Raw genomic sequence first — 19,238 nt, 5'->3', positions numbered from 1 at the left:
GATCAGGGTAACAAGGCAAACTCAGATGTGCCGTCGGAAATCACGTATAATTTATTTTTAAACCGAAACTATCCGATATACGCCAAACCTTATATAAGAATAAGTCTAACCTTTGATCGTCTCACCATGAACACTGATAAATATGTGACTCATTTTATGCCTATTTTAATTTAAAAAATATCGCAGGGGACCATTATATTACATCATTAGTGCTTTTACAAAGTACTTTACGGACTTTTGTTTTTAAAAACATCTTGCGAAATTTAAGGTAACAGTTTTAGGAGTATAAGAATAATTTAACTATCTCAAAAAGCATTTTTTCAATAATATATCCAATATTTTTACAAAACTATTATTTACATAACCAACCAAAACTAGTAGACTATTTTCTTACATGTAAATCAACAAAACTACCATTTTAAATAAACTATAATTATTATTTCCAATAATAAAAAAATGCACATAAACGTTTATTCTTTAAAATAATTGCGTCACAGAAGGATAAACGCGGTCAAGTTCTGAATCCATTTAACTGCTGATGATTAACAAATAATTTAACTGAAAACCCGCAGTTACTTAAAACTATAAAATACGTTCAACTAGGAAACTAGGCAATTCTAGCCTTTGTTAACAATTTAATGAGAGAAAATAATAAACACAAATGTATAAAATGAAATGTATTTAAACGTTTATTTTAAAAAATTTTATCGACGCGTTCAAATTCGGTTCACAATTTTCTACCTTTTTTGTAAAAATAGCCTATACACACGTTTAAATTTTTAATGTAATTATTGGACATATTATTTGTTAATTTATTTTTTTCTAAAAAGTCTAATAACTTAGTAAACAATGTTTAGCATTCAAAAGTGAAAAGTGTTAGTTGTTAATATTTAAAATTAAAATTAAATTTACAATATGAAAAGATATAGTTCTATCATATTTTAAAGCCTAATAACCTAAGTGAAATAGATAATAATAAGTTTATAATGTGTATAGTATTCAAAAAAAATAGTATTCCTGGGTTATATGATTGAATTTTAAAGAAACTTTTAATTCATTATTAGAATCTCAACCTTTTGGTTTTGAGGGTATTTTTTTAGGTTTCCAGTGCTTATTTACGAGGATAATAGTTTTAGTAAATTTACGGAATATTAAAATAAAATATAATATAAATGTACTGAGTTAAAACTAATATTATATAAATAACTTTTTACATTTCATAAAATCGTTCTTTAGATCCACATTAGTTGTAAGATTCCTGTTATTTAAAAGACACCATAGTTTTGTTTTATACATAAAGGCAACGTGTAATAGTCAATATTTATTTTTGTATATTAACTAGTTCATGTGTGACTCGAGAATCAAAATATATCATTCCAAAATATGTGTTTACTTCAAAAATATTTTACCAGAAAACATTTATTTGAAAACTGTTTAGAAATATATTTTTTTTATTAAATAACTGTTTAATGATACAAAAATGAAAATATTTAAATCCTGTTATTGATTTTCAGAAAGGAAATTCCACCGTAAGCAGGCTGCAAACATTCAGAGAGGTAGTCGGACAGTTACTAGAGACAGATACAGATAACGTGTTAGTGTTCAGTGTACAGCCCAGCCCTGGGGACAGTAGTAGAGGCGGCAAGCTATACACCGGAGTCCGCTTCTGTGTCAAGGAGCACTCAGAATACTTTAAGCCTGTCAGACTACTCGGGGAAATGTTGTTGAACAGAAACACAGTGAGTCGTTTAAATTTAAATTCACATATCTCAAACTCGTATATTTAACAAATATAAAATATCATGCACTTTTTAATAGTTTGGATGTTTATGAGTTGAGAAGAGTGTACGATATCTTTTAATACATTTGTAGAAATCACAGTAAATAATTTCATACTTAATTATCTTATTAATTTTAAGTAATTTCGTAACAAATAATTGATGTGTTTAGTTTACATTGAAGGATAAGTTCTCACCTACAATAATGCAGCATGTCGTTCTTATATAATCTGTATTACATTAGCAGATTCTAAGAACACTCTGTATAAAAATAAATTCAGAAATCATCATGAAAAAATCAATCATCATGTAAGAATAAATGTAAGAAAGGGCCATGAGGCCCTAATTTTTGCCTCAAATAAAGAAATATTTCATTTCATGAAATTTGTCATAAATAAATTCCTTATTACTAATAACACGCACTAGTTTATACTTGTACTTTTATTGAAAACATACTTTATTTATTTCATGATTTAGTATAAATGACACACCACAAACAATACGTGAAATCATTTTCTAAAATTTTTACCACCCATTAATAGGCTACGTCTTCTTGAATCTCTAGTTTCAAAATAAAAATTTGGTTTATATATTTTTATGTTATAAAGGAACATGTTTGAATTATTATGTACAATTTTATAAAATTTTGGTTTTCAAATGCGACATTTATGTAAGGCAGTGTTATTCACGTAGACGTTTTTTATTGGATTGTTTTAATAATAAATAAATCCTCCCGTTAAAACGTGTAAATTATCATTACAGATAGAAAGCGCACTTTCTGCGAACATATTTTCTATCGGAGAGGAGCAATGTCAAGACGAGGAGCGGTGTGAAGGAGACAGTGGATGTAGAACAAGGAGGAATATCCTGCCAGCTCTGCACATAGTGAACGGTAACACCACCGTCCTGGCGGGTCCGAGGGTTGAGGAGACGGCCGGAGTGTGTTTGTGACGCCAGGGACTTCAGTGTCCCGGAGAGCTGCAGTTCGCACTCTTGTCTAAACGGCGCGGCACGTGCTACGATACGAGGCAAGGGCCGAGGTAAGGCTCAAGCATGTGGATTATTGTGTTAAAAATAATGAAAGTTGTATAAAATATAATTTAAATTATCATTCTTTTAATAATAAATACGCTTAGAGAAAAAAATCGAATATTAATAAGATATAAAAATTTAATTAATTTAATAAATTTAAGAAATATGTAATTACAAAGCAAAATAAAACGAATTTCACAATTCCTTACATAAATGACCGAGTTATTCAAAAATAAATACATAATGGCTTTATTCAGCAAGCGTTCTTCAAAATTACATACTGATTTAAAAAACAAATTTCATACCAAACAGATAAATAATCATCATTGTAAAACTAAATAAAATTATATAAAAATATTTTTAAATGAGTTCCAAACGAACGGTAGTTAAGGCTCTCCAAAGCAGGTGGCAAAGCAGTTTATATCTCCTGTCAAAAGTATCTAAATCTAGATTTTTCTAGATTTCTAGATTGACCCTTGGCAAATTAACTATGCCATCCTAGCGAGTACAGCGAGTTTTTCATGTCTAAAAATAAGCTAATGCCCTAAGATATTTAGGCTTGCCAGTCTGAAGGACTTTGTAGATAAGTTGAGCACTTGAAAGTTGCACCAATTTTTAATCAATAAAACATTAGAACCAGAAGCGGATTTGAAGATTTGCCGCCCAGTGCTATACACAATTAGCCACCCTCCCCTTCACCACCAACCATTAGTACCGCGTTGGGTCGACGCAATGTCGGCGGCAGCGAGGCAGCTACTCCACGCTAGTAAACAAACTCAAATAAATACGATGCAAATACAATAATTGTGTAAATTAATACCGAGTGAAAAGGGATAAATACATTCAATCATCGATAAATATAAAATTATTGTGTACAAAACGCTTTGACTTAACTATCTCATCTGCAGTTAAAAGTGATTAAGAAAACAATACCTACAAAATCTGAGCTAAACCCCAATTCAAACTGAACTTACTGATTTCGGAACAGCGGAGGCGCATGGCGCGGATCAGTGGGGTATGGGACGGCAATCAGTCATGATGGCGCCGGCGGATGCGGCAACTTCAAACGATACCTTCAAGTCCCAGAGACCTAGAGCAATCAGCTGACTTCTTGCGGGCGAATACTGTCGCGTCATGGAACATACCTTATTTCATAATTTTTTTGTTACGACTACGAAATAAATGGAGACGAATGATAATAAACGATCATAATAAATGGTAATAAATAATAATAATAATAAATATTAAATGATGATAATAAATTAAAATGATAATAAATGTTTAAGCGAATGATTGTTTAAACAATTCTAATTTACAAATTGTTATGTTCACAAATGTATTACAAGTAATTTTTTCACATATCTTTAACTTTTGGAATGATTGCTTTTTTTCTTTTATCCCAAAATTTGCCGCCTTCAGAATTCTGACGCCTTGGTCCTTAGCCCATATGTAAATTCATCCCTGATTAGAACTTTTTCTAAATTTACTAATATCATACAATCTGTTGGAATTGTAGTCAAATCTTAACACTCTCTTTTGCAATCTAGTGAAAATCATACAATTTTCCAAGGAAAATAACGAGCGAAAGATGGAGGACCATACTAAACAGTAAGACCAAGTTCTTAGTGGACAATTTCCAACTTAGAAGACATTGGCAGTATTTTTACACATCTATATAACGTCTTCAGCTTAGTCACAACCCTTATATATATATATATATATATATATATATATATATATATATATATATATATATTTATTTATTTATTTACATTAAATTGTATAAATGGCAATAGCCTTGTTTAGTTTCAATAAACATTGAATCACAAAAAGTACTTGCTCCGCCGGGAGTCGAACCCGGATCTCTCACTTGCCGGGTGAATGTGCTACCCGTGTACTGTGAAAAGTTAGAATTTAACATTTAAATAGAAACTTGCATGATGATATTTTCCTGTTCAAGTTAGTTAAACCAGGAATAGCCAACTGATAAAGAAAATTTATTTTATGTTCTGAGATTCTATATATATTTTTACAAGTTCCTAAATTTAATATTCAAAGCCAAGCAGATCATTCTGGATAGTTCAATAATCTTGTAAATTGGAAATTTACAGGAAATAAGTACTTTGTAATTGATACAACCTTGATTTTAACTGATTGGACACTGTCTTTGTTATATATTAATTATTAATATTACCTTAATTTGTTTAATTTTTATTTTGAGCAGAAGTCTTATTTTATTATTTGTTTCATTTTATATTTGAAGAAGATTATTTTATTTTGAAATTTTAATGAAGATTTTTATTTTGACTGTGTTGAAAATATTAGCACTGAGAACTTGAAGGACACAATTATTGAATGATTTGATTCATTGTTAATTTTTAAGCTGGACATGTGAACATTGATGGCTTATAAATAATAAATAGTGAGAATAAATTAAATGTAAAAAAGATAGCTTGGCGTTGATCTATTTTTGGGTGTTGACTTTTAATTAAAAATTTCAATTAATTTAAACTGAGTTTAATCATTGAATTCCATTGGAACTTGAACTTGTTAAAATAAAGGGTTATTAGTTTACAACCCAATTGATCGCTCATATACTAAAACAAAAATAGTTGTAATTGGTTTATAGAAATTAACCTTCCTATAGACACGTTTATATATATATAATATTTATTGTATATTGTGCGATTCAATTTTTATTGAAATTAAATAAGGCTATTGCCATTTATACAATTTAATGTAAATAAAAGTCGTTTGACAGGTATTTGGTCTTCCGATCATATGTTAGTTTGCTTATTTTAAACGCATATGTGACAGATACGGCCAAATACAAAATAATAGAATCGGAAAAAGTAAGCGCTCTGTGGTGTAATGGTAGCACATTCACCCGGCAAGTGAGAGATCCGGGTTCGACTCCCGGCGGAGCAAGTACTTTTTGCGATTCAATGTTTATTGAAATTAAATATATATATATATATATATATATATATATATATATATATATATTGTTTAAAATAGAAAAACTATATACATGAAATTAAAGCGAATTTAACGGACAAATATTTTTTGAAACTAGTAGTGAAGTGGAAAATGAATTAATATTAGCCGTGCTGAAATTTAATAAAGAGTACCATGAGGTTAATAATTGCGTTTAATAACGCAATAAGTTAATCAATTGTGCGTTGGTTTCGTTATTATATAAATGATTAGTTCGTGCATTTATTCAAATCAGTATTTGACTATATATTTTTGTCTCTTTGCTATAATTATTTGGCGTTTGAAACTTTTTTGGGTTGTTAAAGTCAACATAGGTACTCATAGCAGAATATGAATTTATTTTGTAAATTTTTACAGCTTTTAAATTTGAGCTCAAGTAACGCAACCTGAAAAACATCTATATAAAAAGAAAGTTTCTGCAGACGCAGTGATAGGTCCAGATGATAAAATATTTCTGACGACATTTACGTCCGTGATAACACGAGAAAAACTTATCGAACAGTTAGAAAACAAATCATTCTAAAACTCTACTGGCTTAGGGAAGAGTTTCATTATTTCCCTTATTATACATAATATTCTATGTTATTGTGTATTATATTTCCCTTTTAATGTCTCGTAACAGATTTTTCATGAACGTCAACTTTTGTTATTTCAGATTAGATGTTTATGCATCGATTTTTTTACGATTCGGTCAAGTTGTCATTCTACTTTAAAAGATGTAGGAAACATAAACATGAATGACGTATAACGAAAGTTTTTCCCAGTGCAAAACATACTTCTATAGACCGCCAAAAGTTCTCTTCAAAAATGAGTAATATTAACTTCTCTCTAGCACGTCTGGATAGCCCCTGACTAAAGGAGAAACGCCCTGACATTAAAATGGCCTCGATAATCCCGCCCCTAGCAGCTTATGAGCAAACAAGCGTGATGTAGCGTGACGTAAAACAAATATATTTCTCATGTGCAAAACACATCTATAGCCCACAAAAAGATTTAGTAATTTATATTTTTAGCGATTGTGAGAGATGGTCAACAGGATTCTGGCCAGTCTGTTCTGTTCAAAAAAGAATTACTCTTAATATTAGGATTTGTGAGGAATTAAAAGGCGATTTTAACATCAAACGTACAGCTCTAGATTAATTCTAAATATTAATAAATACAGTTATTTTATTAAATTGTATTTAAATCGAATATCTTCTTTTTGGAAATTAAGTCAAGAAAATGCCCAATACTTAAAAAGAATGATGTCTTCATCGATTCTGTGTTTTATTAAGCAAAGTAATCCACTTCCAAAACGTATTATTTTTAGTCACGTGGTCCTCTCCTCCAGCAATGCTGTCCCAGTGAGTAATCAATGTAAAAGTTGTGTTCTTTGGCTAATTTTAGGTAAGTACGTGAAAGCTGTAGACTGCTCCCGTTTCACCTGTGGTAGGGTACTTATCCAAATAGTTGTATGAATAATAGTTACATCTCACTTTCAGAAGCGGCACTCCTTGTACCGTTCATTAATTTTTCGATCAAAATTGCATATTTTTTCAGACTGAGCCCTTAAACTGATTGTCTTTCTTATATTCTCAGCCACAATTTCCTTTTACATATGTTGAATATTGCTGAAACCATCAATTAAATTAAAACCTGTAACTTTTTCAGTTGTAAGCTATACGGCCAAGCGGAGGTAAATCCACCCAAATGCACAGGAGTGAGAAAATACCTTAAAATTCAACAGATATGTTTGTATATTGTGTTCCATTATGTATAAAACTAGTTTTTTTTTTCAAAACCTTTAAAAGTCTGACGAATACATAATTTATTATTTAGTTATAACTTTTAATTCTAATTAAGTAGGCTTTAACTGACAAATAACCATCTTGACTACCTACCTGTAGGTGTTCTTGCCCCGAGTATCACGATGGTCCACGGTGCCAGCAGATGACCAGAGGGTTTCAGGGTGATGGATGGGCTTGGTACCCTTCTCTACAGGCTTGCTTGTCGTCACATCTCAACCTAGAGTTTCTTACAACAGCAGCGCATGGTCAGCTACTCTACAATGGGCCTTTGGGCCCTCCAAACCCTAACAGCTTTTTTGTTACTGGTACGTATGCCTAGAATTTGCATTATTCAGGCTCTCTTAAAAGCATATGTAGACTTAATTTTACGTTTAAAATTTGACCAACGTCAGTAAGAATCTAGTGTTTAAACTTTTTATTCTCAACACATCATATTGTAGCTATCTTCAATGAAATATATTTATAGCGGAATTTTAAAAGGAGTTGCATTAAAAAAATCATATTAAACCAGCTCTTCCCACCAAAGCTACTCTGTGCGTGGAGATTGTTTTGAACTGACTGTGGTTTTAATTTCGTTTTACTATTACTTAGAATAGCGTTTAAGCCAAAAGAATAGTTAGATAGTTAGTTTCAATGTTTTTCATTGTCATTGTTTTAGTATTCAAAGTTTTGTAAATTTATTTAAATGTAATCCCTACTCTTTAACTGTGAATTTCGTAAGTCATGATTTGGGTACTCGTTTCCAGATTTTATCTCAGTGGAGCTAGTGGACGGGATGCCACAACTTTTGCTTGATCTCGGATCTGGGACTGTCAAGCTAAAACTGGGATCACGTCTGGACGATGGCGACTGGCACCGCATAGACGTTATGTGGGATTCGGAGGTAATCATTTTAATTTGAACTAGTTTTTATTTATTATTAACTAGTTAGCCTATTACTATTTAATATTATTTTATTACTATTCCTGTAACATGTTTAGAAATAATTCGTTAATATTAACAAATTCTAAGAACCATTTCAAATAAAATATTTCATGCAACTGAAAATTAACGATAAATTGAACTTCTTATATTTTTCAGTAACTCACCTATACATGTCAGCACTTTATAAAATAATGATTATTTTATAATATTCGTTATTTATTTTTTTTATACATTTACTATGTCTTTTTATAACTTTGGCTAAGACTAATCCTTTTACTTGATTAAAAACGTTCTAAAAATTTAATACACCGACAAATATAATAAAATAATCAAACACATTGAACTCTGCAGGGCAAACATCATGCTTTGTCGGTTCATTGATGTCGATTTAAAGCTTACACAATCATTAAATACATGTTCACCGGTAATATCAGTCTCTTCCAACACTGCATTTCATTCAACATATATCTTATTATACAAAATTTTAAAGTTTGGATACATATAACTGGGTTTTAATAAAACGTTTACATATATTTGTAAAATTTTTTTATGCTGAATAATATTAATGTATCATCATAACCTGATTTAGTGAAATTTTTATACATAATTTATATGACTACCAACAGGTATTGGAAACCAATATAATATTACGTTCATATAATTTAATTCTATATGTTGAAAATGCAACTAGCCTTCAATTATCATATAAAATTTACGGATACGCTGTAAATGGGGATTATTTTCTTTTTTCTATGCCAAGAATTGAACAGAATTCTTATAAGCTATTTTATAAACTAACTAGAAAAATGCTCGTTTGTTGTTTTTGTCTTTGACTTGGAATACATTTTTTACAAAAAGAAACACATGTGTTTCAACTAGGAGATAATAAATATTTATGTATTTTACAGATTCTTACTGCACTGTATATAATACTTTTAAATTTATATAAAACATTCAACGTAAATAATACATAATAAAAAATAAATTACGAAATGTAATACAAAATGTATCATTTCGTGAGGACTAGCATAAAACAATAATATTGGAAAAGTGTTGATTTAGTAACATTTACTGCAAGTCATACTATGTTGGATTTCGTAAGTTTTTGATGGCAAGGAGAATATTTTATATATATATATATATATATATATATATATATATATATATATATATATATATATGTATATATGTATATTATTCGTTTTAAATTGGATTGGATTCTTTCACTTTTTAAAACTCAATAGTTATTAATTATCTTGAAATATGAAGGAAATATATGTATACACTTAAGCATCAGTCACTAAATATGTTACACAGGAGGTGCGTCTGATTGTCGACCAATGTCGAAACCGCAACGTTACGGATGCAATGGACCGGGAGGTGACAGACGATGATCTTACGGAGTGCCAGGCTGTCACCGCCCTACCACCATTTAGCAGTCAGCTCAACGTCCACACTCCGCTTCAGATCGGAGGTTGGCGGATCCAACCGTTCCTCCCCGGACAGTATGGTTGGAGCGCGGCGCCTAAAGGGATTGGATTTAATGGATGCATCAAGAATATATTCTACAATGGTCAAGTAAGTATTTGAATTTACAATAATTAATAAGCACGTACGTTATTTAATTTAATGTTGTATAGCTTTTTGTAGATTTCCCACTTGCATTCCTTAGTGAGATTACATGATTGTTCTTTTATTCTCATCATCCTTTGTTGTTTAATTCTGTAAGTATTAAGTGAAGGGGAATATATTTATGTTCTTTGAAATATTCTGAAATGACTTCCAAGATGGAAACGGATACTTGTTCAGGAGTTGTATGACGTCTATGTCAGTTTAACTTATTTAAGTTTACTTTAGTAACGTAGTAACTCTTTGCTCAGCAATATATGTTTTAGACGATAACGTATTTGGTGGATGTTTTCTTGTATAATACATCGATGAGCTGTAACATGATGTAAAGCTACAGATGTCCTTCTATGTTTTACCATCACACCAAAGAAACAAGTATTATTTCACTCCATTAGCTACCTCTCTAACAGACTTGGTCCTATATTTTGTGCAATAATATTTCAGTTCCTATAATTGTTATGACATGAATACATTGTGTATATATTAACAAGTTATTGCTGTAGGTTTAATTATGATGACACATATTTCAAACGAAAAACTATTCATAAATATTTCATACTATATCTTCATCCATTTCACAATCTGGGGTTTCCCTCTTTGAGGTCAAGTAAATCCTAGGTCAAATAAATAATCTGCCCTTTTGCAATTCCTAGCATTAGGTTATACCCATATACTAATGGCTTCTAGATAATTTCATTAATGAACACTTTCTTGAAAGTGGGTGCTTTTATAATCTTGTGATATATGAAAGCCTGTGGATCTAGGACGGTTATTGAAAGGGAATTATTCCCTTAAAATCATTTTTCATCCTTTTTTCATGAAAAAGGCTTACGTTTTTTTGGTACAAAATACGTAACCGCCAACTTCAGATATAATTTAGCCCCTGGAGATCTAATATATTCTTCGATCCTTACAACCTAGTCCTTGAAAATACCGTTTTTAAGTTTTTGTAAATAAAAGAAACGTTTTCAGATATTGGATTTTTTGTATACAGAATCTACCCTTCATCTCCGTATGCGATGTTTTTTTGTACTTTTTCGTATCAAAATCCGGGTTTTTCAGTCTTTTAATCTTATATTCAGAATTTAAATTTATGGCAACAACAGGTTATCCCTAGTGTACTTTAAAACCTTACAGGTAACATTTTGCATAGGAGAATATCATTAGTATCTTATAATAAATTTGGAAGAAATTATTATTACTGGAATGGCTTTCTAATGTCCCCCAAATAGAAATAACCCTGGATATTTCTATCTGAGCTTTTCCTATATGCTCGTTGATTAAATCAATATAATTACTATTCGTTTATAATATTTAATTGCAAATCTAGAATATATATCAAGAAACTGATTTTAGGAAGCTGTGGTGCAGCTTTTATGGGTGCAACATTTAAGCCATTATATATAATATATATATATATATATATATATATATTATATATATATATATATATATATATTATATACTCTATGCATTAAATAGTAAATAGGTATATTAAATTGTATGTATTGTAAGGCAAAAAAAAGTAATTTAAACTGGTCTTTAACTTTTCGATCAAATATACTTCACTCCTTGTACTAACTTATTATTCATGTAGTCCCATTACATGAAATATAAACAATATTAATGCTTTAACACAGTTAATCATACATCAAGCACGGAGTAATCACAAAAACGTATTACAAAAGATTACAATCGTATTTATACATCGTTTGTGTACTATATAACTGGATTATATTGGTTGGCGGAGTTTTGGCGAAGCCACAGACCGATGGTAATAAGGCTGAATATCACATGGCCGGTCACATTGACTCCCCTCCCAACACTCCGGTGTTTCGTGTGGCTACCGTACTTATAGGCTTTTGTATTTAATACGCTACGCATAACACTATAAACTTAAAAAATTTGTTTGTGTTGAGAAAGATAGTGTTAATGATATTTTTGCACCTTTTGATTTTGTTTCTTCCTTTTTTTACGGAATGCGTATACATAATTTACATCATATGGTAGCATTACATAATTTGATATATAAAGTGGTATAGTAAATGTAAGTAATTACTAAATCGATTATGCTTATAAGTACCATAATGTGGATAAATTGTACCTTTGGAATTTTACAGTCATTGTTTTTAAACAAACATGTTTAACAGGGCCAGATTTAAACAAACATGTTTAATGAATAGTTGAAAGTATACTGTGTGAAAAACAACACGTTTGAGAACTCACAATTTATCCTTGTATACGGGAGTATTAAAAAATATTAAAAATATTGATATAGTTTTGTTAACTAGAAGCAACAAAGTGAAAGTTGTGTCAGTAACAGTAACTATTTACAGAAGTTAAAGATCCTTGCCTAACCCCTAATGGAGGATGAGGGGAACTGGGATTGTTTGTCACAGTTCGTCCGGGGCATTCTCCTGGAAAATAAACCCGATCTGGACCGCGAAGTGGCCCAGATCCCTTGACCGAGCGGCTGGATAAGGAGCGAGCCCCATGGGCTTAAGCCAAATTTAGGCCTAGCCTGAAGTAATGTGATAAACAATCCCAGGTTAGAATTTAAAAGAGTAGAGGAGGTTTTTTAGTGGGTAAACCCGTTTTTAGGGGAGTCCCACACTACAGGCTGGCCACCTGCGTGCGTAATTGCATTTTTTCCTGCCTCTCCCTCAACAAAAACCCTTATTGGTTTTCTAAATTTGCTTAATTGTATTGAAATGAGGAATTCACTCAGACAAATCATCTTCTCAATGGAATGTTAAAGCGATGGTTTTTAGGCACATACGTAAATAAAAAATGGGTTCGTGTCATGAAACGTTGTAAACGTGTGCAGTGGTGGGAGCAAGACGGACAAAAACACAAACCTCCAGGGAGTCCGGGGCGTGTAAACATTACGGAACTTAGAAAGGGAATGCCTGCAGTAGAATGCCAGGTGGGGCCACAGGGGACTCTAATACAGCCCCTGGGTGGTCCTGGCAGTATTTTGTGCAAAACATATGGTGATCTCCGTCCAACCGGAGAATGGGGAGAAAATTATACGTGCGTGTGCTAGTAGCTATGCATATCCGACCAGTAGTAAGTGCAATCCTATATATTAACGTTAAACTTAATTTATATAAGGATAGGTGTGAAATAAGCCACACCTTAATTTAGAACGTATAAAGTATTAGTGTACATATTTTACGCGTACTGCAATTTTAGACACAAATCATATCGTCTTTATGCAGAACACAAAATTTGAAACATATGTTAAGTCTTAGATAATATTAGTAGTTATGTTTGCCGTATTTTTCACAGCTGCAAAAACTCTCGATAATTGAACAACTTTTGATATCTTACTGATAATATATAACAATATAACTGATGATCAAATAATGGCATTTGCATAAATAAAACTGTGCAGGCTACAATTTATAAGGGTTGTATTCCCATATCTATATTTCAGATTTGCCATATAACGGATGATGCTCTCATTAGGCGAATTGACGCTATATGTTGCCCTCTCTAGAAGATTAAGTCTTTTCAAGCTAATAGGATTGTAACGTTAGTGCTCTTGTTACAAAGTGATGAAAGTAGTTTTATATAACATATAATAAGCATACTTGTCGATCCTGATTTTGTCGAAAAACTGTTTTAAAACAAACCAACGGAATTCCGTAGTGTGTCTTTGTATACGTTACAACAGTTGCAAAGTATTGGAATTCGTAACACGTTGGAAATAAAATAAATGAATCTTATAGTAAAACAAAGAATACAAATAAATTGCGGAGTTCCATGGGGAAATAGTTTTTCCTAATTTCTCCGTGGGCTTGGTTTTTATGGAACTCACGGAATAAACACTAATAGCCTGTGTTGAAAATAAAACATACCTTTTAAAAGACAATAAAATTTTGTTCCAAATTTCAATAAAATAAATAAACGTTAGTGATAAATAATTTTTCGCCTACACCAAGTTTTCGGAATTGATTTAGTGTTATTTCAGTGTTTAAGTTAGAGAGGATGGGTGAAGACTAGAATTTAATTTCTTAGCTTACCTATCCCATTATATAAACATTTAATACTGTCATTCAAATATAATATTTCAAGAAATTATGAATTCTATAATAAGTTTTCCCAGAGAAAAGTTAATTTTATATAAATGCCACCAACCAACCACTACCACCAACCCACCAACTCGATAACACAATTATAGTGAAAAAGTGAAGAGCTAACCATGATCTAATGAAAGTTAGGTATATATTATACTGTCTCCTTAGACACATTTAATATAAGATTATCTTTAAACTATTTTAAAATTCACAACATTTAAAACCTACAAACCTAATGTAAAGCAAGGTAAACATTATCATTCAAAATGTTATGTATTTAGAAATAAAATGTAATGTTATATTCCAATAATTTAATGCAAATGTGTATTTAGTTGAAATACGCCAGCATTATTGATAAAATAAAAAATAATAAAATCTTAAGGACATTTTCTCCTAAATGTTTATTCCTGTCAAACGAAAATTTAATGTTACTATTTATAGTTGTTTCTCTGGCCGTTGTAGTAATATCTATCTGAAAATTGGGTATTTAAAAAGAAATCAATGGAAACTGTTATTATTATTATATCAGCTAATAACTTGTTGCAGATAGTGGACTTGGCTGCACCCGCTCTTGTTCAAAAGGCTCCAGCCGGATGTCCTCTCACTCAAGCCCGATGCGGGACATGCTCACCTTGTGCGCGTATGCGAAGCTTCTCTTATGTTTCCGGCCATCGGTGTAGGATGTTCGCCCTGGCTATTCGGGAACCTTCATGCTCCTCGCCTACTTGCCTTCAAACATTTCTTCAGGGACAGCTTCGTGAAGTTTGCTCTTAAACTTTGAGCCCCGTCGGTTCTCAAACCACCCTCCAGCTGCGTTCCCGCACGCGAGAAGAGACTGGAGAACTATTTCGTCTGGTGGATCAAACACCATCGCGAAGTATATAATTCTAGAGGTTAGTGTCTGTCTAGTTTTATGTTTTTTTATTACCTCTGATATTTTCATTAATAATTAATCTAAGAAAATTTTTAGGTTAAAAGAGCAATCCACACATATTCCTATTCCTTGTTGTTGATTAATAATTCAGGCTACCACGTACGTTTCGTTTTACTCCTAGATCGATTGAACTAGTAAATTTCTATTTCCTGGACGTGTTAAATTTACTTGTAAGTATTACATATCACATAATATGTTATTCCATATGAAGTAATAAATATATTTCATAAGTACTTTAGGAGCAAATGGATTATTATATTATGGATTATATATTATTAATTATATGTCTCTGGATTATCCGAGGTTTTTTCGTAACCGAGGTAGTTTCGGTCCCATTCACGCGGATAAGCAGGGTTATAGTGTATACTTTGTATGTATATTTAAATATCTAGACACTTTTACAATATCTTAAATAAAACATGTAAAATATTAAAGAGAACAGGTGTAAATATAATTCAAGAGCACGTAAAATTACTGCTTTCAATGGAACAAATATTTGGTTAACTAGGAAAATTTTTTTGCTTATATACTAGAAATGATAATTAGTCGAGAATTAGCTGTTTATTATAAATTAGTGCAGGGTCAGTAGTTAAAATAATGAGGAAAACAGGGACTTTAAAGTCTAAGAACCAACTGGATAAACCCTGTGGAGTACTAATTAACCAACAGCTTGTTCCACAGTGAGTTGAGAAGTAATCTGAACAGCCACGTGTTGTGGTTTTTAAACCTCAGCTCTTGATCCTTTCTTTTGGACTCCAACGCTCACTCCCAGCAGACAGGCGTTGTCAATAGTGATATAGTTTACTGGTACAGTAATTGACACCACTTAACCAATTACAGCGTGTTAGATAATTGTTCATGTTTGACATGAAGAGTTACTACGTTACGGTCTATCGTCTGTAAAACTGGGAGTTGCTTTGGGATTATCACCCTATCATTTATTATTTTTCGGTTGGTGACGACTTTTTTTAAATGATGTCTATGCTTCACCTCTTCATACAAAGTTACAAATCACTGTACTGCAGTTTTTCTCAGGTAAAAATATCACGGAATGCTCTCCTCTTCCGACAATTATCTCAGTTTCAGGTATAGGTTATAAATACAAGTACTGCTTATAATGTCATAAAAACATCGTGCTTATTACGGAAAAATATCTACAAAATCAAAAAATTATTGAAAGTTTCATAATTAGTACTTATATATTATTGTAAATTTATCTTGGGGTATGTATTGTGTTTAGATAATTGACAAAACAATCCAGGTGAGGATGAATCTACAACACGGTTTAAGGACCAAGAGAGGAAGGGATGTGATCAGCTTTGGATCATGTTAAAATGTCAGTGATGGAGCGTGGCATGCAGTTTTTAAAGAGGTTAAAAGTTTGAAATATCTGTGCAGCTTAATATACTTGATTTTCTTTTACTTTATTAATGGAACAAAGGCTAGTTGAATCTCATAACGACGAAAAAAGTACTACTAAGTTATATTGTGAATTTCAAAAAAAATTTGTAATTTTTCTACTAGGTTCAGTCGCCCACGGATCTACACTGATGCTCCAGCTAGATGGAAGGGGAAGGACGGAAGTACAACGAGACTGCCGTTTCCGGGGACATCAACTCTTCACAGTTCGACAAACAGGAGGGGGTGTACGCTTGGGGGACCCAAAGGAACCAGCTAGGCGCCAAGTTTTTAAACTCTGTTCCCTGACTGGATTCAACCAAGGTAAGGCCGGTTTATCAAACGATGTAAAAATACTATTCATTAAACCTTTCTATTTGGTATTTAAGCGTTATTTATGAACAGCATCATGAAACGCCTGATAAACAAATTTCGAGTTATGTTTATAATGTAATTTTTATCACATGATTTAGTATCGTTTGTTTGTTTATGTATTAGAAACTATTATGACTGATCCAAACCATTTTGCAATATTTTGAGAATTTGGGGTTTTAGTTTCTGTATTTTTTATATATTGCATAACAATTTATTTACCGTATAAGGCAATCTAGATTTAAGGTATTTCACATTTATTAAATTATTTCTTGTATGATTATATTATTTTTTTACCATAGTTTATAGTTACAAACATTTATTCTTTTAAAAACTCATACATAAACCAATCATTTATAATTTTGCTTAGTTTCATTTTAAAACGTGGGGTTTAAAAGAGGCGTTCAAAAAAAGTGTTTTAATGAAATATCAGAACAAGAATTTTTTTAAAATATTTACTTACACATTTATCTGTTGTTCCGTCAGAATATATTATTCCCTTTTTGCTAAGTCTCATTTTAAACTTGTTTTATAAGAATATTTTTAGTGTGGCAAATTAACTGTGGATAAGTCATGATGTTAAACCTTATATTAAATTTTTACTATATATATTTGGGACATACTACTTGTTATTTGTTTCAAGATCGGTAAATACAAATGATTCTCTGATAGGTATTTTTTTTAAAATCTGTTACTCTATTAACCTAAAATCTAACATAAATATTCAGATTTTGTTTTCTTTTTAATGATAAGTAGCTTGATTTTTTAAAAAAAAAACTTTTAACTACAGGATTTATAAAACGTTAGATGCTTTTCAAAGTACAAAGAGTTTTGTAAAAAATTCATTGATATTTAAAGGCCCAACATCTCGATGACAGGTTGTGTCATAGACGATATCCGACTGGAATGGCCGTCTGCTCCCCCTTCCACCAGGAACCAAATTGGGAGACACCCAGTAGTGGGGTCAAGCCTCTGTAACTCGCGGCCTCCCAAGCGACACTGCCATTCCCAGAAATGTCTGTGCGATGTGAAATGTCCAGACACTTTCCTATGTCAGGATATCTGGAGATGATCACATCTGCTCGTTAAGTTATTTGCAGCCACCGATTTTAAAAATAAATTTGGAATGTATAATAATTTTCTGTAGTTTTATTTCTATTAGATCTATTTAATTATAGTATAGTAAAGATCTAACGTATGAATACTAGTTTAATACAATTGGGGGAAACTTAAAACAAAAATATTGAGGAGACCGTTTTTTTTTTAATTAAAAATTAAATATAACGCAATTATAAGACTCAATATTTTTTAGTTCCTGCACTACTAAAAACCAGTTTTTTTATTGAATCATTAAAATAATTACAGTATCATTTTCACGCGTTTATATTGATTTGCCCCCATTTCCCTAGCGGGGCTCAATTTTATTTACAAACTTGGGGGTTACATACTAAGCTAACTTTTCCTTAGGTACTCGCAATGGACCTTATAGATGCTACTACGTTACTCATTACCACAAAGGTTCATGTTGCTTCTTCTTAGATGACAGATGAGTATAATTTATATAGACTATAACCACATCTTATCGGAAAATTGTATGCTATTTCCTTATACAAGCATTGCAAAATGTAAATATACTCTAGTATGTAAATGGCAAGTGGAAAGATTGTTGCAAGTTTGTTTAAATGGAACATTGAGTAAATTTATAGAAAGTCGTACACAGTGAATTAACAAAAGACTAACATACTGAATTTTTATGTCTGTAAAGAATGTATGACCTGATATTATTGGAAATATTATACAGTTATCTCTTATTATTGATAAATACGAATGACATAAATAGAAGATAGTAAACATTTTACTCCTAAATACTTTTACTCTCAATACTATTGCTTGTAATAAGATAGTGTGGTTTTTATTCTACTGATTCGCGGTGCGAGAGAGAAAAGAAGAGGACCTGGATTCTTTGGCCTATCTGAAATTTTGCAGGCGCTACTACTAGTATGTTTCCCCGCGCCTTGTTTCGTAATTTCCATTATTGTTTCACTGTTCCATTGCTATGATAAACAATTTGTAGGGTTGGCCTGTGGGGCGGAAGCGCCTGAAATTACCGCGCGCGGCAACACACTAGTACACAGCTCTGCGCCGGCATGGGCCAGGTCTCTTCTTTTCTCCTCGCCAACAGTACTAACCAATCGTTTCTTAATACTTGGATAACCACAACATACGTCTATACCGTAACTATAATATCTATTAAAACCACAAGCATGGGAAAGCTAATAATAATTATCAAATGCCTTAGATGTGG

At 31.7% G+C, this 19,238-nt stretch overlaps 1 protein-coding gene across 1 annotated transcript in view; it reads left to right on the top strand.

Annotated features, from left to right (window-relative positions):
* The window catches only part of LOC124372308 (putative neural-cadherin 2), a gene marked incomplete at its 3' end in the record, with an annotated part of 30,981 nt that extends 12,996 nt beyond the window's left edge, over nt 1-17,985 (top strand). Inside the window, exons 9-16 of the mRNA XM_046830687.1 lie at nt 1,515-1,739; nt 2,541-2,725; nt 7,694-7,899; nt 8,341-8,477; nt 9,836-10,096; nt 14,776-14,869; nt 16,688-16,885; nt 17,812-17,985. Of these exons, the coding sequence (XP_046686643.1) occupies nt 1,515-1,739; nt 2,541-2,725; nt 7,694-7,899; nt 8,341-8,477; nt 9,836-10,096; nt 14,776-14,869; nt 16,688-16,885; nt 17,812-17,985 (1,480 nt within the window). The remainder of the gene's footprint in view (nt 1-1,514; nt 1,740-2,540; nt 2,726-7,693; nt 7,900-8,340; nt 8,478-9,835; nt 10,097-14,775; nt 14,870-16,687; nt 16,886-17,811) is intronic.
* Nucleotides 17,986-19,238: the final 1,253 nt, after the last annotated feature.

This window comes from Homalodisca vitripennis, unplaced genomic scaffold (assembly GCF_021130785.1).
Source record: "Homalodisca vitripennis isolate AUS2020 unplaced genomic scaffold, UT_GWSS_2.1 ScUCBcl_2878;HRSCAF=8015, whole genome shotgun sequence".
NCBI classification, from domain to species: domain Eukaryota; kingdom Metazoa; phylum Arthropoda; class Insecta; order Hemiptera; family Cicadellidae; genus Homalodisca; species Homalodisca vitripennis.
The sequence above is the reverse complement of the archived record's forward strand: the minus strand, read 5'-3'. Positions and strand labels throughout refer to the sequence as shown.